The following is a 22,473-nucleotide window of genomic DNA, read 5'->3' as shown; positions in this document are numbered from 1 at the left end:
AATATAGTTTCCTCTAAATAGATTCGCCTCCTCACCGATAATGTTTTGAAGATTGTATAAGTGTCTGTCTTCCAGGATACAACGTAACGGTAGTATCGGTAGCAAATAAACACAAACTTACTACTTCGGTGAACATAAATTATACCTGATCGTAATCACCCTTAAAATAAACAAGATCAAGAAACCAAAAACGAGACCAAAAACTTTTAGATGATATCTTGAATAATGTTTTTAATTAAGATAATTAGATGAATATAAATAGACTTGAGACTATTCAAGTCTACTACGTTTCATCTAATTACATGAATTAACACAATTAATTTATTTACAACTAAAACAAGCGTCAATTTCAATTCAAAATCGTAAATGTATTCTAACAATCCCCAACATAATGTTTTAAACTGCACAACAGCCCAAACGTCATGATTCGACCGCTTTACTAGCAAGGAAAATTATTGTATCTCAACATAATTTACTAAAAACAATGGACTTAAAAGCAATTTTATGAAAGGATAAAATAGAATTTTTGGTTGTTTAACCATTTTCTAGCTCATTTACCAAGTTGACACTTTATCAATAATTTTGTATATATCAAAATGAATTTTATTCTTTTTATATAGTAAATCTAGTTTTCTTTTTTAAATCCAATATATTTAATCGATTGAAAGTTCTGACTCGATTATGATTTATCTTTATTAATCAGTAGAGAAAAATCTAGTACCTTAAAATTTTACTTTTATTCAAAGTAATTTATTACTATCTCAGACCGCCAAACATAATATAAATTAGGGAGAAATATTGCACACGATTTGCGTGTGTAAAGAGAAGTTTTTTTTATATGTAAATTTTTTTTTTGAAAGTAAAACATGGAGTGAGTGAAAGATTTTAGTGGGTATATCGATAGAAAAAGGTCAAAAAGATGTGTGATCTTTCCTATGGTTTCTTTTGAAATTCTTGTGGAAGTAGGTCTCCTACTTCGTGTAGGCTCATCGCTTGATCAATCTTCCTCTCTAGGTTTGGTCTGAGCGGAGTGGCTTTCTATTTTGAGCAATCATGGATATGGAGGAGACAACTAAACTGGTAGGGCATATCAAAATCTCAAATAAAGTAGAAGAGAAAATCTTGATTGATCCGGGTGATTTGAAGGAAGGTGAGGCGCAATTGAATCATTGTCTTGTGGCAAAGGTATTTTCTGCGAAATTTATCAATCGCGATACCTTTCGAACTCATTTACCTCGGATTATGCAACTGCATAGGAAGGTAATTATGGAATTGGTGGGGCCGAACACTTTTATCTTGAACTTATTGTCTGAGATGGATCGAAACAGAGAATTGAATGATGGTCCTTGGAATTTCTTTCAAGATTTTATAGTCATAAAGGAACCTCAAGGGCTTGATGATCCCAATTCTATGCAGTTTGATAGTACTTCTATGTGGGTTCAACTTCACAATGTTCCTATTGCTTTCCTTAATAGGAAAATTTTATTGAAGCTAGGTTCCCGGCTTGGTGAAATAGAGGAGATTGATGAGGGAAGTAGTGGTTCTTTTTTGGATAAATTTCGAGTGAAAATCGATATTTCTAAGCCTCTGAAATATTACCTACGAGCAGGGATTTGTGATAAAGAGGATATTATAATTCTGCTAACTTATGAGAGACTGCCGGACTTCTGTTATCGGTGTGGTATCATCGGGCACCATTTTCGTAACTGTACATTGGTAGTGGAGGATAAGTCTACCCTGGAGTATGTAAGCTGGCTGCGAGCACAAATTGGTGGAATGAAAGGAAAGGTGAAACAGTCATCTCCAAAAAAAGTGATTCAGGCGATGTACTCTCAAGTGGATGAGCCAGAAAAAATGCCGATCTCTGATAGTTTCAAGTCGGGTGAAGAGTTGGTATTGTCGAGAGTGCCAAGAGCTCACAAAGAGATCAAAAGAAAATCTTGTATTGTAGTAAAAGCCTGCAGTCCACCTGATTATATGCACTCTGAGATTAGTGAATCGTCCCTGGGTAATTATTTTATGAAAAACCCATTGAAATGGAAGCGAATGGATCGTGATCAGAAGGCTAAAAAAGTGGTGACTCCTCCTAACAGTGATTTGAAGTTGGGGCAAAAAAGGGAAGCTCCCCTGTCTCCTAATAGCATGGGGGATGTTGTTAAAAGAATACAAGTGGTGGAAGACTTTATTAATCCATTTGAATTATCTCCAGCGAGCAACCCCGCCAGTCCAAATGAGTTGCATAATTTGGAACGTCCGGGGGCTTGGAAACCAACGGGCATTCCGGGAATTAAAGAGGATAATTGCCGATAAGAAACCCTGTCTCTTATTTCTCTGTGAGACTAGAAAGAGATATATTAATGACAGTTAATGGGCTAGTATGCTTGGATTTAAAGGTTGTTTTTCGGTGGATAGTCGGGGTAGGAGTGGTGGTTTGTGTACTTTTTGGAAAGATCCTTTTGAGGTTTGCATTAAATCTTTCTCTTTTGGTCATATTGACTGTTTGGTCCATCATGATGGTAAGAGGTGGAGGTTTACGGGAGTATGTGGAAGCCCGGATTCTAACCAGAGGCATATAACTTGGGAATTGTTGCGTAGGTTATCTAACCTGTGTGAACTCAAGGAGTTCCCTTGGATTTTGGGCGGTTATTTCAATGAGATTTGTTTTGATAGTGAGAAGATAGGTGGCAATGCTCGTTCGGATTCTCTAATGGCAGCCTTTTGGAGCTGTCTTGACGAGTGTAATGTTCAGAGCTTATCTTGCGATGTAGATTCATTTACATGGTGTAATAGGAGTCAAGGAGGGGATATGATCTTTGAACGCTTGGACAGATATGTGAGTACCTTTGAATGGCGTCTATTATATCCTTTAGCTAAATGCATCTCTTTTGATTTTTACCATTCGGATCATAGACCGATTGAATTGATTCTGGGGTCCAATCATTTTTCGAAGCAGCATAGGGAGTTCCAATAAAAATTTTTCAGATTTGAGGCTTCTTGGCTAAGAAATCCAGATTGCGAATCGGTCGTGGAAGAGAGTTGGAAATTGGAGAGGATAGGGTCTACTGGACTGGTGGAGAAAATTAGAGCTTGCAGTCGTGCTCTTCAGACATAGGCAAATCACAACTTCCATTCTATCCCAAGACTAATAAGATTGAAGCGAGAGGAGCTTGCTAATTTGTGATCTCATGTGCACTGGCCGGGGGAGATGGTTCGTGTAAAGGAGTTAGAAGGAGAAGTTGAGGAGCTGAGTCTTCAAGAGGAATCATATTGGAGACAATGAAGTCGGGTGGAGTGGCTTGCATTGGGTGACAAGAATACTAAATATTTTCATCGTGCAACCACTATGAGGAGAGCAAAGAACTCAATATCTGGTCTGGTATCTCGCCAAGGTGAACTTATTCATGATTCTCGAGGTATGACAGATATTATATTTGATTATTTTGATTCTTTTTTTACCTCTGATAGTCCATCAGCTGAGGATATGGCTTCTGTGATTAATTGTGTTGCGTCTAAAGTAACAAATTATATGAATTCGATTCTTGGAGCCCCTTTCTCGGCTCAGGATATTGAAAAAGCTCTATTGGATATGAGCCCCGATAAATCCCCTGGTCCGGATGGAATGTCGACTTTGTTCTATCAGAAATTTTGGAAAATTATCGGTCCTAATGTCTTGGCAGCAGCTCTTGCGATCTTAAATGATGGAGCATCTTTGGAAGATTGGAACAAAACAATTATCACTCTAATCCCTAAGGTAGCAAATACTCTGATGGTGAAGGAATTTAGGCCGATAAGCCTCTGTAATGTTTGTTACAAAATCATTTCTCGGGCTTTGACTAACAGATTAAGACCTATGATGAGGTTACTCATTGATGAGACTCAATCTGCCTTTATTCCAAATCGCTTTATTTCTGACAACATTATTGTGGGATTTGAAACAATTCATTGGATGAGGAATTGTAAGAAAGGGAAACAGGGATATGCGGCGCTGAAACTTGATATGAGTAAGTCTTATGATCGAGTGGAGTGGAAATTTATTGAAATTATTATGCGAAAAATGGGCTTCTCTGAGAGTTGGATTGAAAAAGTGATGAGATGTATCTCCAGTGTGTCTTACTCCTTTAAATTGAATAATGAAGTAGTAGGTAATTTAAAACCGTCTCTTGGTATTCGATAGGGAGATCCTCTCTCTCCATATCTATTTGCTATTGTATCACAGGGGTTGTCTGCTTTGTTGATGAATTATTCAACCCGAAATCTCATTAAGGGAGTAAAAATCGCTTTTTCTTGTCCGATTATTACTCACCTCTTTTTTGCGTATAATAGCCTCATATTCTTTCGAGCTTCAGAAAATGATTGTTCCAAAGTAAAGGAGTGTTTAAGTGCCTACGAAAGAGCCTCAGGCCAGTTAGTAAATTATGAGAAATCTGCGTTATCTTTCACTCCAAATACTACAAGAGATCTTATCGACAAAGTAAAGTCTTTGCTTCAAATCTCGGTTGTCCAGGGGCATGATCTATACTTGGGTCTTCCGACATTTTCACTTCGTAATAAGAGAGCCCAGCTTGGATTCCTGGCAAAGCGTATATCTAGCAGAATTAAAGGCTGGGGTAGTAAATTCTTCTCTTCTGGAGGGAAGGAGGTGCTAATAAAGGCTGTATTGCAAGCGATTCCCTCTTATGCTATGTCCTGCTTTCGTATCCCTAAGTCCACTTGTGATTCTATTGAACGAGATGTTTGCTAATTTCTAGTGGGGGCTAGATGGTGACAGAAAAAGATGCATTGGAAGAGTTGGGACTTTCTTTGTAAACCTAAGCATTTAGGTGGATTGGGGTTCAGACGGTTAGAGCCTTTCAATCAAGCTTTACTTGATAAAAAATTGTGGAGAATTATCCAATTCCCAAATTCCTTACTTGCTAAAGTTCTCAAGGGTCATTACTTTAGACATCTCGACATTATAGATGCTCCCCTTGGGAGTAACCCATCCTTTACCTGGCGATCTTTGTTATGGAGTCGGGCACTACTGGATCGAGGACTTTATTGGAGGATTGGTGATGGTGCATCTATGAGCATTTTTTGTGATAAATGGATTCCGTCGCTAGACTAAAAAATCAGGTACCCTGGGGTTAATTTACCAGCGGATTCTCGTGTTAACTCTTTTATTTCCGATAATCATTGGGATGTGTCCAAGATTACTGAGGTTTGTCTACCTTATATACAACAAAAAATTTCCTCTATTCCATTGTCTCGTGCAGGTGCTCGCGATTCTCGTTTCTGTAATTTTGAATCTAAAGGACATTACACAGTGAGGAGTAGGTATAAACTTGGGATGGGAGTGTTTGAATCCCATGCGTATCAGTCGGATTCGAGCATGGCCGAGAGATGGTGGCGCTTCTTATGGTCGCTATCCATTCCGCCAAAGGTTAGGGTGTTTTGGTGGAGATTGATCCATGATATTATTACTTCTAATATGAACTTGAACCGTCATCATGTTCCTACTCCAACTTGGTGCTCGTTTTTTCACAAGAATCTTGACACTACTTGTCATGCTATTTTTCTTTGCCCTATTTTAAAAATTTCTGGATTGATGATATTACTTGGCGAAGAGTAAAGTCTTTTATGCACAATGCTACGAGATTGGTATGTGATTTTCTAATGCAGGAGCTTAATGGTCATGAAATGGAGTCTTTTGCTTGCAAGGCATGGATGGTTTGGAAACATCGCTGTCAAATAAAGGCTATTGGATATTTATCTGATGTAACTTCTGGAGATGGTTTTGGAGCTAATGTTCTGGAGGCTTACAACTCGGCGATTAGAATCAATTCCCTTGCTCAATCTCTTCTTCTTAAAACATCTCCAGAAAGTTGGATAGCTCCGCCGTTTGATTTTCTACGGATGGATGTGGACGCTAGTGTTAATTGTGAAGATAACTTATGCGGAGTCGGAGGGATTATTTGTAATCATGATGGTTTTGTGGTTGCGGCGTTTGGTAGTCAAATGGTGTTTCCGGGATCAGTTGTTCTTGGGGAGTTGCTTGCTATAAAGGAGGGACTTCTTTTTATTCAAAATCATGGGATGCAGAATATTTTCTCTCTTAAGATTCGCTCTTGGCGGTACATGAAGTTACTGAGCCATCGAGTGATTTGGGTTACGTTGGATCGTGTGCTTCAGAGATTAAATCTTTGATTATTGATCTAAATATTGTTGGTTTTTTCATGTTAGGCGATCAGCAAATGTTGTAGCTGATTCTCTTGAAAAATTTGCTATTTATTTCCCTGTACCTTTCTATTGGGTACCTGAGAATTTATCGTTATGGCTGGTTAGCCTTGTAACTACTTCTTCTGCTGTGCAATAAAGTTACAAGTCTTCTCTCGAAAAAAAAAAGAAGGGTAATTATGAAATAAAATATTTTGATGTCCTCATGATAGTTAATATAGTAGGATCATCTTTTATATAATAGTAAGTATATTGTAGATAATAATTATTATGATCTCAACAAACATAATTTACAATATCTCGAAGGGACAAAGTAGCAATCAAAATATGATTCAATCGATAAAGATAAAAGAACTTCCTTAGCTTCAGTTTTTATAACCATAATTATTAGTGTATTTGCACACACCGTTGTGTGTGACGAAAAAGTTGATTTTTTTTTTATTAAAATTAATTTTAAAAAAAAAATAAATTTATGGGAATAAAAAATGAATGTTTTTTGGGTTAAAATATTAACCAGTAGTTAAAAGATAATTGATTATATTAGTTATTTCCCACTCTTTTTTTTCAAATAATTTGAAATTTCAAAATTAAGATGTCATACCAAGAGATCTTGTTAGTTTCTCTAAGTTCTTTTTACTTAATAAATAGGTATATATAATTAATTTGCTCACATTTTTAAAAATTTCATGAAAGATTTTAGAGGTTTAAGTAAAAAGAATGAAGAGTTCCGATCACTAAACATGTGGTACATAGCAGACATGTATTTTCACATTTGTAATGTTTTCTGTACTGTTTGGAATAATTTATGACATTCAAATACGAAACGTAGTTGTTGGATACTACATATATCAGTAATCCAATCTGCAATAAGGATAGTTTCTTAACAATTTTTATTATTTCTAAGTAAAGTTTAGTAGTTTACCAACTTACTGAGTATGAAATATGTCCTCAGAACTGTTGCATGTGTTTTGATGTAGATCATGATGCTTCGACCTCGGCTCCATTTTTGGTCGTGCATGCCTTTATGTGGGTACATGGTTTTTTTTTTTAATTATAGAAAAACTTCTCAAATTATTGATTAGCATCATCTCTCACAAGTTTGAGGGTCCGTTTAGTAGGCTTGATTGGTATCAGAGTCTTGACATAAAATTTCTTAAAATTTTGAGTATGCTCTGTCGTTGCAGCTGTGATTGATCTTCTACATCAAAAAATCTTTTTTGATGTGTAAAATCAGTCACAGCTGCAACCACATAGCATACTCAGAATTTTAAGAAATTTTATGTCAAGTCTCTGATATCACTTGTACTCAAGATGACGACAAAATACGAGATAAAAAAGTTCAGTGGGAGCAGTTTTTTGCTGTGGAAATTGAAGATAAAGTTAAGGGAGACAAAGTGGTATCAGAGTATCTTCGTCTGTATTATTTTTCACCTGAATGATAGTAATTTCTGAATTCAGTATGTCTTTGTCTCCTTACACTTTATCTTCTAGTTCCATAGCAAAAAATTGCACCAATTGAACTTTTGATGCGATCATGGATGGCTCGCGTGTTGATTACGTTGCTGAGGAAGTTAAGGACCCGTTGGAAAAGCCACTTGGACCAATTACGAGAGGTCGAGACAAGAGATTTAAGGAAGCATTTCAATCGTTGATGATGAATTATCACGAGGGTGTTGGAATGCTTGAGAATTAGTTTGGAGGAAGATATAATGTTATTGGAGTCCAAAGGGATCAAGTAAGTGAAGAAATTATTGAAAAAAATTCAAGAATTCTATGTTCAGTTCGAGCCTCAGGCGCGCCCGCGTTTACAAATACGCACGCCCGCGCCTTGAGGAACGCGCGCTCACGCGTACGGGTGATGAGATTACGAAGATAGTGCGAAGCATACGCGCGCCCTCTCCGTCCAAGTCGCGCGCCCGCGCAGCTTTCCTGCGCGCCTGCGCAAAGAAGTTTATTGGATTAATTAGAAATTACTCACTAAAACTGGGTACGGGCTACTACAGTTTTCATATAATAATTTCTATCATCGCAGTATTGACATGGCACCATTTGAGGATCTTTATGGTCGGCATTGTCGCAAACCCTTATTCTAGTATGAAGTGGGGAAACCATAGTTTGAGGGACCAGAGTTGATTAAGAAGTTTTTTAATATATTGAAACTAATCAAGAAGAGATTCATAGCCACACATGACAAACAGTCTAGTTATGCCAACACCAAGCGCATTCCTCTGCATTTTGAGCCAGGAGAGCATGAGTTCTTGAGATTTTCATCTTTCCAGAAGGTGATAAAGTTTCCCCTTAAGGGAAAATTAGCACCGAGATTCATTGGTCTATTTCAGATTCTAGAGAATGTCGAATATGTGGCTTACCATTTGGATTTATCACCATATCTCTATAGGATTCACAATGTGTTCCATGTATCTCTTCTCCGTTAGTATGTGATAGGTGAGTCGCATGTGCTGCACCCTATCGAAGTTCAGTTAGAGCCCGACTTTTCGTACGTGGAGAGACCACTCAAGATTATCGACATGAAATATAATCTACTTCGGAACAAGCGCATTCCCCTAGTCATGTTTCAGTGATAGTGTCGAGACACTGAAGAGGCGACTTGCGAGTTAGAAAGTCAGATGCATTTTGAGCAACCTATGTTGCTTTGATTTTACTTTCCTATGAACAGTTCAGTTTTATTCGTAAACTGTTTTGTTGTAATAAAGTTCTTTTTGGTAATATTTCATTGTGTATACCTTATTCTGGATTTCGAGGACGAAATCTCTTAAGTTTTGGAAAATGTAGTAGCCCGATTCCTAGGTAATTAAGATAATCAACTGCCCAATCATGTTTAATTGGTTAAATCATGATTAAAGAATCCTCAATTGGGTTTAATGAGTTGAAAAATCAATTTCAGGACGATCAGACATGGTCTAGAGAGCCCCAAGTGTCTAGGCAATTTGGAAGCTCCGACGAGTAGATCGAAAGCTTCGAACTGGTTCGGATGATAATGTTGAAGATCGGAGATACCGAGCAGTTCGGAAAAGATCGAAAGGTTCGATCGCCTTTAGATATGAAATTATGGGATTTCTCATTGGTTATTGGACTTGAGGGAGTTCGGATGCTTTGAACCCTCAGTTCGAAAGGTCCGAACTCTGCAAGCACAGTGAGTTGTCCAATCGCAGGAAACGCATTCGGTGGATAGAGATCGGAATCTCATGAAGTCACGTTTGTCCGTTCTAACTCAGATCGGAAGATCCTAACCAGAGATTGGAATTTCCTATCGTTTCCTATAAATAGGCAATCCGAGCTCATTACTTCTTGCTCATTTCTCTCTTCACTCTCCCATATTCAATGATTTCCTGGGTGTTCTAGCCATTCGATCTAGGCTCGGGCACTAGCGGAGCTACTGGGATCATAACGGAGTTGTGCCTTGAGATTGGGCCATTGCCATCAGTAGGCTGACGACAGACGCGAGTATAAGTCTAGACTCTAATTATATTTTGGGAGTAGCTATTATCCTAGTTAATTCATTTAGTACACAATGAGTGACATGGTAATTACTTGCTTATAGGCTTGGACTTGTGAGCCAGATTTGCTAGGTTTCTTGAGTAAAGGTACGAACGTACTGTCCGAGATATCTTGGTTGAGTATGTATGTTCTATGTTTGCATGTTTATATGACATGTTTTATGTGCATATATTATGTCATGATTATTTTCACACACCGAAGGTGTTTGTGTGTGTGTTCGGGAATTTCAATATTTTGGCATTATTTTTCCTATTTTGAGTCTTTTAAGCATACTAGAAAATTTTTAGGAGATATCTTTGATATCTTTAGATATATTTTGAATTATTTTGCGATATCTTTTATTATTTTGTAGTTGTATTATAAATACAACAAAGACATTCATTATTGAAGGAAATTCAGATTTTTGATTATTCAATACATAAAATTCTCTCTAGAATTTTACTGAGGTTTTTCTAGATTTATTCAAAATCAAACTTATCAAAGTTTTCAATTTTGTGGCGTTTGTCGATTGATTATATTAGTGGGTTGTCAGAAAAAAGTTTTCTGAAGGTCCCGTTGTGATCAGTTGTTTATTTCGTGAATTTCTGTTGCTAGTTTCGCTGTAAGCTAGAGGTGGATTTTTCAAAATTCGTTACTTGTTTCAAGATCGGATAAATTCTTTGATTTCTTTTTGTTATTGGATTGAGGGTGTGATTCAATATAATCTTGTTTGCTTTCCATACAACGAGAATTCATATCAGTTGGTATCAAAGCCAAAGTTTTGAATCAAGTAAGTATCACATCTTTTCGTTCTTCGTGTTCTTCGTTCTTCATCTTTATTTTTCATCTGATTCTATTCTATTTCAAATTTTCAAGTCGTTTCTATGTCAGTCTTGTTGCCCAAGTTTTAGTGTCTTGTGATGCAAGTTATCTAAAAAAAAATCAAAAAATTCAAAACAAAAACAAAACAAAAACAAAATTCGGTCAAAAAAATAGAGAGGACCGAAAGTTTTAAAAAAAAAATAAATAGAAGAAGCAAGATAACTTGTGGTCAATTATTTTGTTCTTAATCATCCTTGGGTGCAAGTAAAAAATTCGAGAGTCCATAAATTTCTTCTTCTTGTTTTGTCAATCTTCGAGAGTCGATCTTCAAGCGTCTATAAGTTGTGAACTTGAAAGTTTGATACACTTCTACACAAAGCAAAGCCTACATAAATTTGAGTGAAAAAAAAGAGTGATCGAGTGAATTTTCTTTGGAGTGACTTGTTAGATTTTGGGTGAGAAATTTTATTAATAACCTTTTTTTGCAAATACAATGAGTTCTACTAGCCAAATTTTTCTCAAAATCAAATGGATGAATTGACCAAAATGATGGTAGCGGCTTTGGGGCAAATACATGAGAAGTTGGAGAGACTTGAAGTTAGTGGGGGTGGTAGTAAGAATAAAAATAAAATTATTGTAGAAGAGGATGATGGTGGTGAGGATGAAGAGAGTTTGGGTGAAAATTGGGGTAGGAATAGAAGGGCTCAAGAGGATGAAAGAAATAGAAGGGGAGCGGTGAGAGGTAGTGGTAATGCTCAGTCGTGTCGCGTCCAAATTACCCAACTCAAATAAGATAACTAAATTCTGTAGTAGTGCGAGTAGGGATCGTTCCCACGTGGAGAGTAAAATTTATCGTGTTCTAAAAATTACTAAAATAAAATAAAATAGATTTTTGAGTTTACAAAAAATTAACTACTAAAAATTTAAGCAATTTAAAATAAAATCTTATCACTAACATGCAAGAATTAAAATTATGAAAAATCAATAGATTATCAAGCTTTGGTATCGATCAACTACACCCTTCAAGTTATTCACTCGATCATCGATTCTCTAAAAATAATTAATTAACATTTGAATATTCATCATTGAAAACTTAATTCCTATCTCACCTTAATTTTAGTTAAATAGACACAAGCGTTCTAAATTAACCCTTACCAATGAATTAACCCAATACAAGCGATTAGATTTAAATCCACGATAGCATGCAAACTAGTGAAACTGATGAATCTAGACAACACATACACAAGCGAATGTATTTAATATAGTCAATTGTTGTTCCTACAATTTAATAAACTCACAAGCGGATGATTATTAATTGCAGTTGCTTCACAAATTAGTTGATTCAAATAATTACGGATTTGAATTCCAATTTAGTAGTAGATTATATAATGAAATCCTAAAATGACCAATCCGAAAATCTCATACACAAGCATAACAATCGATTTCAAACAACTCTCAATACTCAAATAAATCAAACAATGAAAGTCAAAATCTTCCAAATAAATAAATTCAAGGGTTCGTCTTCCTCAACCAAGTTCTAAAACTTAGCCAACAATATTCATGAATTCTACATAAAATTTCATGAAATAAAATTAAATCTAAGAAAAGAGAGAAGAAACCTAGCCGCCAAGAGAGTTCTTCAAGCTTTCTGCCGTCCAAAACTGATAATAGATTTTCGAGTTCTAGATGATAATTAAAGTATAGAGTCCTTCTCAAGCAAGTTTCCTATTTAAAATATAATTTCCCGGATTTTTGTCTCGCTCGATCGATCAAAAGTTATCGATCGAGCGAGAAACTTTCTATCCCAATTTTTTCCCGCAGCACAGGTCTTGCTCGATCCGTTAAACTTTACGGATCGAGCGAGCAATATTTTTTTCCAGCGCACAATGTTTTTTAAAAATTCATATCTTAAGATCTAACCATCGGAACGAGCTGAAATTTGGACAGACATTTCAAAACATCTTGAAATTCATTCTGAACGGTGGAGATCGGATTTGGATCTCTATAAAATTAAAAATGATTTTTTTTATCATTCCTGCTTCGTAATTCATTCTTGCGCAATAGCTTTTCCATCTTTTCCTCTCAAATGCATCTACCTTTTGCTCATTCTCCTTCTTCTCCTAAATCCAACCAAAAAAAATAATTAGGAACTATAAAATGAATTAAAGCATGCAAATTCTCCTAATCATATCAATTTAACCCAAATAACCATAATAAATTATCACCACATCAAACTCCCCCATACTTAAACCTTGCTCTCCCTCGAGCAACACAAAATCAAATATAAGTTTGATCTCATAATCCGTAACAAAAATAACAATGATTTACACATTTGTGCCTCAGGAATTAACTCAATGCATGATCAAGAAATTCGTTAAAATGCTAACAAATGAATAAGTTCGATATCCAGACATTTCAACTAGAGAAATAGTCCCGAACGTGTGTGTGGGTGTATGGTCATTAGCAAGTATCATGCACACTTCACAGATATATTCAATGCAAAACCCCACAATAGCTCAAGTTGCACACCAACAAATCAATTTAAACCATTGAGAAGTTTTATAGTCTTTTCACTTGTCCGAGTAATTGCACCCGGTTATCCTCAACTCTGTACATTCTCCTCCATATTTTGCTCTTGGAATTTGTAGGACTAGAATTTCAATCCTCATTCCAATGCTTCCCCTCCCCTTACTAACTCTATTATTTGCTCTTCTTTTTTTTTTTTTCCCGATTAAGCTCAAAAGGAAGGTTGATAGGCTAGCGACTTCCTAAGAATATCACAAGGTTCACACGACTTTCACTATGTCATATACAATTCACAAGCCATCACTCATGCGTGCTAAAGAATATTCAAGAACCATATCAAAGTCTAATTTGCATTGGAGATCAAAGTGTTCCAAGGTTAGCAAATCATCTATTTTCAAAATCATGCATGTCATCAATTAGATATCATCATGGGCTAGTGAATTTCAAAAGTCAAATTCATCACAAACTATGAGCTCTAAAATTATTTTATTTTCATAAAAACGACTAAATTCTCTCAATGACTGGCTAAGTCCTCTCCCCCATACTTAAAATCTTACATTGTCCCCATTGTAAGTAAAAATGCAAAACAAAAATAAATAAAAACTAAGAATGAAAAGAAATACTCCCTTGGGTTTTCTCCCAAGCAGCGCCTCTGTTTACAGTCTTCGGCCCGACTGCATGTTTCAGTTTCTCATGGTGGTTCATATCTTGTGCCCTTGTCCACCTTCACCCACTTGAACAGTTTTGCAGTTATTTTCGGTCTATGCTTGTTCTGCTTTGATTTTTTGCTCGTCCCCGTTTCTTGATCACTCCGTCCCTTTTCCTTAGGAATTCCTTTCGCTCGATCTGGAGGAAGTTTTGGCTCAGTTTTAGGTACGTGCAATTCAGAGAGAAAAATTTCAGCATTAGAAATTGTAGCAGGTTTTACCATTACTTCCTTCAAATTACCCTCATTCACATCTTTCGTGTGTTCTTGTGACAAATGATTATTGACATCAATCGTGTTAACAACACTTACACAACTAGGAATTTTCAGGGTATCAAAAATATTGTGAGGCCTCGGGTTGTTAATCTCATTTTTAGGGCAATTAGTAAATAAACATGATTAACTAACAAAGGATTAGAAGAAATCAAAACACCAAATTTTTTTTTCAACATGGGGTGCGCTCGAGCGGAACTATTTGACCGCTCGAGCGCCCCCTTTTATCCAACCCTCGGGTTGAGATTTTATGGTTGCGCTCGGGCTGCCAAAAAGTGCAGCTCGGGTGTGGGGATCTCGGGTTGCTAATTTTGTTTTAGGCAAAGTATACATTAAACATCATTAATGTAGCGATTAATAACTAGAAATATTCAATCTGAATACTAGTTTGCTTAATAATAAAAACATAATACAACACATTTGGTGACGCAAAACCTTAAATGTGGCGATGCAAAAATACGTCGCTAAAAGAATAATTTTTTTAAAACAATAAATAGCCCACACACGGACCTTGGTCCGTACCATGCACAGACCATGGCACGGGATCCGTGCATCTTCTGGACACGGGTCCGTGCCCAAGGCTGAAATCAAAAATAAAGAGGTTGTCAAAACAGTAGGCTACACGGACCTTGGCACGGGGCATGCACGGGGTCCGTGGCTTCATTATTCTGAACACATATTAAACAGTAGGGTGCACTGACCCTTACCCAAAATATGCACGGGGTATGTGCCCTGCTCTAAAAATTAGCCTTTTTAACATTTCAAATCTCAAACATGATATAATCTATCATATAACTTTCTCAACATGATTTGATATCATTGACATGTGTTTAAACATCAATCTAAACATTTGTAACACATGAAATCTAAAGTATAATCAATACTCGACAACAATATAAACAAAGGTTCTTGTTATCCTAACATGTTTACCAAATTCATTTAATACATATCATCTGCTTAAAAACCCGATTCACCACTTCTAATATTTCAATCTCGAGCTATCCAAGTCATGTCTGACTTGCTCATGCCCCAACCTGATGCAATGCACACATACAAACAAAACAACAGCCGGATAACTCCGGTGAGAATAAATCTCAGTATGAACGACATGAATATACATCATTTAAGCATATTGAATCTACATGCAATAATAATCTTAAATCACAAAACATATACTAACATGTAAATCATAAAGGCATAATCGATTCTTAATTCTTAAAGCATATATGTTCATCTACAGCAATCTCATACCAACATATAAACATATTCATATCTTGAATAGAATACAATAACATGCTAGCATTTATAAACACATATTCTAAACCGTAGAAATCTCTAGGTTAATGCATAAATGCAATGCATGTTTCAAGGAATAGGCTTTCAAATCTGATATCAATAAATCATAGTTCTTGGGATCTCGGGGAACTAAAATCTTTAACCGACCACCAACTTACCCAATCGTGGCGGCGTTAAATATCTCAATTTCCCTGACTTTGGTGCAACTATAGTGAGTCATTTAGCTCTGGAAGTAAATCTACATTCCGTGCCACTCAACTATAGCCCTTCAAACGTGATATGCACTCTAGGTCATTCAGCCCTCTGTGCTTATCAAGGTATGATGCAAGATGAATGCAACATAATCTGTATGAATCAAATACTATAAATCATCTTGAATACACAAATCATATAATCAGTCCAAGCAACAGTAACAAATAAATCACATAAAAGCATATGAACAATTAAGTATGTGATTTTAGGAAACTCGATAAATCAAAATCAATATCGAGTTATTCTTCTCATTATATCTAATGTCTATTCATACCTGTCATCGTGATTCAAACATCTTGAATCTGTATAAACTCTAGCAAATGCTGATCAATTTCAAGCTATCCAAATCTATCATTCAATTTTGCTCAATCTCATTACTACTGTTCAAGCTCAATTTGATTCAAGCTTTAATTCCATTTCAAACAACTCGAGCTCGCCGACTCGAAATCGATCTCTTGCAATTCAAATATGAAATGCATTAATATGTAATTCAATATGAGCTTTCAATATCATTTAATTCTTATTTAGGCTCAAACAATCTAACAACTTGATCACATGACCGAAATTCAAATCGACGGCGTAACAGATCAAAATCGGAAATCCCAAAGGCATTAACATCTTCTTAACAAGCATTTAAACTCAATATCATCACAAATTCAGCAGCTTAAATACGTGACCAGCAGCTTACATTTTCAGAAAATATTCGATAATTTAACAACATGTTCAAACGACGATCTTTTCTCGATCCGTCTTAGATATGCTATCGTCGTATATACCAGAACACGTTAATACAATCAAATATTAATTCTAACATCATCTTAAAATTCAAACATGGTAGAACTTCATAAAACTTACGTCAAAACGTAGCACTCGGAGCTGTGATTGCAAATATAGGATCAATCGAAAATTCTGCCGGGCGGATCAAAAGATATTGAAGCTTGAAAGGATTAAAAATGGCGTGGAACCCTTTCTCTCGTGCAATCTGTTTTTCTTGGCTGAGATTCTGATTCCCACGTGAATTGCTAAGTGAAAGTAGATATATATTGACATATTTGCAGTTTAGTCCCTTAACTATGGCCTAATTGCAATTCAGTCCCCGGACAAGCGATTTAATTCAATTTCAATTTTAAATAATTTAAAAATATTATAATTTAATTCTAAACTCTAAATATTCTCAAATTAAATATTCTTGAATTAAAATTAAATAATTTCAGACCTTATCGCATTTTAGTCCTTGAATTTCTCAATATTTGCAAATCGGTACCTGCTCGGATTTCATCCTCACATTAAATTCTTGCTAATTCCAAAATAAACATTTGAATCTTAAATCCCATTAATTATTCAATTCCAATATTTTATTCTTTAAATTTAAGAATTTCGGATATTAAAATCTTAAAATCCAAAAATCCTCAAATTAAATATTTTTGACCCGAAATTAAATTTCTAATTTCTTAAATTCTTCAAATTAATATTTTCTATCATTTGGAATTTAAATCTCAAATTTCATAATTAATCTTAATATTTTCAGGCCTTACATCGGGCCTGTCCTGGGCAGCAACATACCCTGTTTTCAGTCATGCATTTCGTGGTCCTTCACTTCCTTCCAATCCAAGATATTCAAGTCCAAAACAAATTTATATACATAGAACAAGATCTAATCATGTCTACAAGTGTTTAATACATAACACTAGAAGTTTAGAATCCAACAAAAGTAATAAACTACACATGATGTTCATAGAGTTACAATCAAGTTCAAGACTCTAAGAACTTGTTCTAAGTCCAAAGTTCTCACTTTCAGCTACAAACCCGAGTCCACACTTCTATCACGATCATCGTCTCTCAAGATTGTCTTTGACTCGATCCAGCCCTTCCTATCGTCATGCACACATACAAACAAGACAATAGCCGAAAACATCCGGTGAGAATAGGATTCTCAGTATAAATGACATAACATGCAATATCACGTATATCAACTTCAAGATATAAAGAATATATTGCATAACCCGTAAACTAAATTCTTCGTTGAGATTTATAGCCGCTTTAGGCCTCAAGATTCGTGCACAATCTTGGGTTTGAGATTTAAAGCCTCTCTAGGCGCTCAAGACTCGTATCAATCTTGGATAGAGGTTTTAGAGCCGCTCAAGGCCTCAAGATTTATCTATAAACCTTGGATGGATCCATTCTCGGTAGTTCATCATCGATACGAAATCAATATAAGATCAGTTATAATTTAAGGATCCACTACCTGTGATGGATCAACAATTCAAAATCGAAAGCAAGAACATACAAACAACAAGTATGTGATTTTTGTCGGGATAACTCAAGAATCACCGTTTTTGAGTTTCATAGTCCTTTTCAATCGATGTCCGGTTATAACTTCTCGTTTCTTCTCGATTCTTGAAGGCTTCAAATCTGCAATATATCATCAAGAACACCTATTGAAACGACCCTAATTCTAATTTAAATTAAACTAAATAAAAATACGGGTTTTCAAAAAAAAAAATACTTAAAAATTTTATAAATTTTTTTTGGCATGACCTATCTAATTATATTCAAACCCGCCTATCACAGACAGCAAATTTAAAATGCAAACAACAACAATAAATAAACTAGACCAAAAAAAAGAAAATAACGAAAACCTGAGAAAGAGACTGACACTCCAAACATCCAAAAGTTAAACAATTTGATACATAAGTGCCCACAAACAATTCCAAAGAATAATATATTTACATTTACATTTACTAAATTAACAAAATGAAAGACTTTAAAGTGCTAAAATAAACTTTTGCGGAAGACTGGTATGGTCAGAGGGATGTGTCGTGCCCGCATTACAGTCTACTCGATAGTCCTGCCCCGCAATCTCAATGATAACCTGAACCAGCACCAAGTAGATGTAGTGAGCCTAGGGGCGCAACAAGAATATGGGGTGAAATAACGAGGGTTTAAAAGTACATGCTTAATACTTAAAATACTAGTACTTAATATACCTTGAAACTTACTTCGAAAATTTGAATTATAAATGAGAATGAGATGTAATGCATACAATTACTCGCACATTTAAACTTGGGAACTTTCTTAAACTTTACTTAATCTCATGCATGACTAAAACTGAATATAAACCAAGTCGAGTCAAAATAAATATGAACTGTAACTGAATCTGTGAACTTAGATCCTTGAATTGTGACTCTGGTTTCGATCTAGATCATGGCTGCAGTGCACTATGCCGCAAGGAAGTCAGGATATCTCCCAACCCGTCTTGTCAATGTTTGGTATGGGAAGCCAAGATTTCTCTCAGCCCGTCCATACACTTTAGGTGGCATGAGAAGCCAGAACGTCTCCCAGACCGTCCATACACGTCTTTCTGTGGTCACAACCAACTCAATTTGTTCAAAATATTTTCTTTCTTCTTTTCTTGACTCGACTCAAAGAGATAGCATGCATTTATGGAAATGTCTTTCTTTGAAAATATTTACTCGATTACTCGATTTATGAAATAAATGATGCAAGATGGTTGAAAAGGATGGTGATTTAGGTGGCAAACCATAGCTAAGAACTTAGACTTTAATTTTGGCACTTAGGACATATCCCGAGCAGTCCACTTGAAATGCTTATAACTTACTCAACACTTAGACAAAACGAATTCTGATTGAAAACACGGTTCTCATGCACTCTATACTTAATTAGGAAGTCATCCTCGAGATACCATTCTTACACAACAAATCCTTGGCAATTTAGTTCCCGGGCATCCCACTCAACACTTGGATTCTTGACTCTTATCATTCACTAGTCTAAAACACCACCAAAACATAACCGAATTAGATCCCGTTTGGAACGACATTTCCTTAGCATCTTAAGCTAATCCCAGACCCGTGCCCTTAACCCAAAACATGAGTATAACACTGGCATAAACCACCATTCCCGGACAGCCCTGCCCCTTGACAGAAACTGTGCACTCTTCCTACTTGGACCCCTTATAAACCTTCAACCCATGCTCTACTAAGAATCCAGCCTATAACCTAACAACTTGACCACCCAAAGAGCCCATTCAAACCACTAGAATAGCTTCCCCAAGCCTAACAACTCTCAAGGCCAGCCCATGTCCCTGCCCCTCAAAACCGTCCCTTAAACAACACTCAAAACATCGGCCCCTTCAGTACCAACTTACTAGCCAACTTCACCCGCCCTAAACACTACCATATGAGCTACATCGCAACCATGGAAGCCTCTATATCACCATCCAAGCAACAAGAAAGAAATCGAACCAATAAACTTCAAGCACAGTGAGAAGTTCGAAATATGTACAAAATGGATACGTTAAACAGTGACCTCTAATTCACATATAACCATCACCAACAAAACATCACAGTTCCAACACCAGTACGTGCAATACAACAAAGAAAATAAATCAGAAATTGCACGGCTAATCGATAGTGAACGGGAAAACAGTGAACTCGTGCCACTATCCAAAAGTGCAGAAAAATTGCTCAAACAAGTTCCATAAATCGGAAAATACACCAAAGGGAATCACCGAATCAGTAATCCGAATGGCTAAAGCAAGGGGAAACAGGGAACTCGACGGCAACTGAGAAACGCACAATTTATACGGACATCCCATAAAATCAAACAAAATTCGTAATCACGCAGAAAAACAAGCACACAATGTAATAATCCACTTGGTGGCCAAAGAAACCCATAAATCTTGCCTTTGATCGAGGAAATCGAAGGGAAGGAAAAGAGAAGAAGCCGAGAAAGAGCTGGTACAAGCTTGAGAATGAGCTGGAACGAAGGAGCTCACTGAGCTCGAGCTTCGATCGAAAATGGCGGATCACGGTGATGCAGTCAGCGATCAGGAAGAACAAGGAAATGAGAGGCCTATCGCGAGAAGAACAAGAATGGAGAAGAAGAGATGTCTGTATCGGCTTTAGGCTTGGAGAAGGGGTGAGGAAATTGGGCCGGTGCGAATGGGTTGGAGCTAATCCCTAATGGGCCGAGAACTTTGGGCTGGGAAAGAAAAGTAAGTCCTTTGGGCCGATGAAATTAAGTGTGATAGGGTCTTAATGCATAATATATTATGTAGGACATTTATAAGCGCTAGGTCTAAATTTCTCAAATACTAGATTTTATAAAATTTAAGAATTAAATACTCAAATTCTCTTTACTGGGTTTGCAAATGCTAATTTTTAATACTTAAACATTTTGATGTCACAACGATAAATAAAATATTTAACTCATAAACTGAGCGATTAAAATAATTTAAACAAAGTAGACTAACATTTAAAAGCAATTTAAATAAATACACAAGCACAGATAAAAATCTTTCAAATGATTTGGGCAATTAAAAAGGATTTAAATAAATAATCTAGACATTTAAAATAATTTAAAATAACTAACCGCTAAACTTAAACTATTTAAAATAAATAATTTGGACACTCGAAAATATTTAAACAAATAAGCTAAACAGTTAAAATCATTTAAAAGAATAAACTAAACAATTAAAATTAAATTCATTTAAATATGCAAGCTTAAACCTTTAAAATATTAAAACAATTATATTGCATAATAAAATCATTTGACAAATAAACTTAAACAATTAAAAACATTAATTAAATAGTTAGTACAATAAAATCATTGAATAAATTATTAAAATATTTTATTAGCACATAATTTCAAATAAATAATTTAAATCAATTAAACGTAAAAATAATAATCATAACATTTATTAAATTAATGCATTTAATTTAGTAAATTGGATTTTAGGCGTCACACCTATATCATAATCTATTAAACCTCACATTTCAATATTCCATATCAATTCAACATCAAACCTAGCTCAACTTCTTCTTCGGTTCGAAGGCAGACTTCTCGAGTTGATCAAGCTCTTAACTAATCTGAAATGAAGTGTTTATAATCAAGGAATATCATATATGAACTCTTATAAGCTTCAGCTCAATCACAAGGACTCAAAACTACTTAAAATCATAAGCTTATGGCGTAAAAACGGAAATTCGGTAACCGAAACGATATCAAATTAATAACTAATCTCATATCCATGATATATCAGCAAAATATCATCATAAACCAAGATATCAGAAGCTATAAAAATCGAACTAAGGCTGGAAATCATATCGAGTACAAACAACGCTCGTTCTTCGATCCGGTTTCGAACATACAAGATATAAAAGCTCAAGAACATGTATTCATGCTCATAATCTGATTTCATAAATATTCTGATTTCGGAACATGCTGTAAACAAAATAATACTTACACAAAATCGTAGCTCTCGTCACAAGGATTCCAGAACTATGCTCGAAATTAAATTCGGACAATCAGATCAAAAAATATGAAGGTTTGAAGATCAAATCCAAATAAGAAAATGGAGTTTCTCGGTTTTGCTCTGAAAATTCTGAAGGAATTCCTCATATTACACGTATAAAAGCTGACTCAACACTTAGAATTCTGATATGTATAAACATAATTGCAATTTAGTCCCTAAAAACTTCAAAAATTTCAAAATAGACATCGACCCTCTTTTTAATTCAATTCCAATCCTAAATAATTTAAGAATATTAGAATTTAAATCTAAACTCTAAAAACTCTCAAATTAAATATACTCGAATTAAAATTAAATAATCCCGAATTAAATCAAATAATTTCGGGTCTTACAAATATTAAACTTTACAATCTCCCCATCAAACTTCATAGTGAGAGTGTCATTATTAACATCTATGATAGACTTCGACGTTTTCAAAAATGGTCTTCCTAACAAAATCGGACTATTCAAATCATTATTTTTCATATCAAGCACATAGAAATCAGCAGGAAAAACCAAGTTACCAACTTGCACAAAAACATCCTCTATCACACCCCTAGGAAGAATAGTAGATCTA

General features: G+C 35.5%; 1 protein-coding gene and 1 long non-coding RNA gene across 4 annotated transcripts; one reads left to right on the top strand and one right to left on the bottom strand.

Moving 5' to 3' along the window:
- The first annotated feature begins 887 nt into the window (after positions 1-887).
- LOC140884871 (uncharacterized) lies at positions 888-6,320 on the top strand. Of its 3 annotated transcripts, none has more exons than XM_073291754.1 (3): positions 888-2,833; positions 2,954-5,112; positions 5,253-6,320. In XM_073291754.1, the coding sequence occupies exon 1, from the start codon at positions 1,054-1,056 to the stop codon at positions 2,308-2,310; it is 1,257 nt and encodes a 418-aa protein (XP_073147855.1). In that variant the 5' UTR covers positions 888-1,053; the 3' UTR covers positions 2,311-2,833; positions 2,954-5,112; positions 5,253-6,320. The 3 variants fall into 3 exon arrangements, with proteins under 3 accessions (XP_073147855.1, XP_073147854.1, XP_073147853.1); XM_073291753.1 differs by having other exon boundaries at positions 888-5,112; positions 5,253-5,419; positions 5,659-6,320; XM_073291752.1 differs by having other exon boundaries at positions 888-5,112.
- An 11,906-nt stretch (positions 6,321-18,226) lies between these two features.
- Positions 18,227-20,458, bottom strand: LOC140883850 (uncharacterized). The gene is made up of 2 exons (XR_012150470.1): positions 20,290-20,458; positions 18,227-18,458 (listed from the first exon to the last, which is right to left on the bottom strand). It is a non-coding gene; the product is annotated as an uncharacterized lncRNA (long non-coding RNA).
- Between the last annotated feature and the right edge of the window lie 2,015 nt (positions 20,459-22,473).

This window comes from Henckelia pumila, chromosome 2 (assembly GCF_033568475.1).
Source record: "Henckelia pumila isolate YLH828 chromosome 2, ASM3356847v2, whole genome shotgun sequence".
Lineage (NCBI taxonomy): Eukaryota > Viridiplantae > Streptophyta > Magnoliopsida > Lamiales > Gesneriaceae > Henckelia > Henckelia pumila.
Note: the sequence above shows the minus strand (reverse complement) of the source record. Positions and strands in the feature narration are given on the sequence as shown.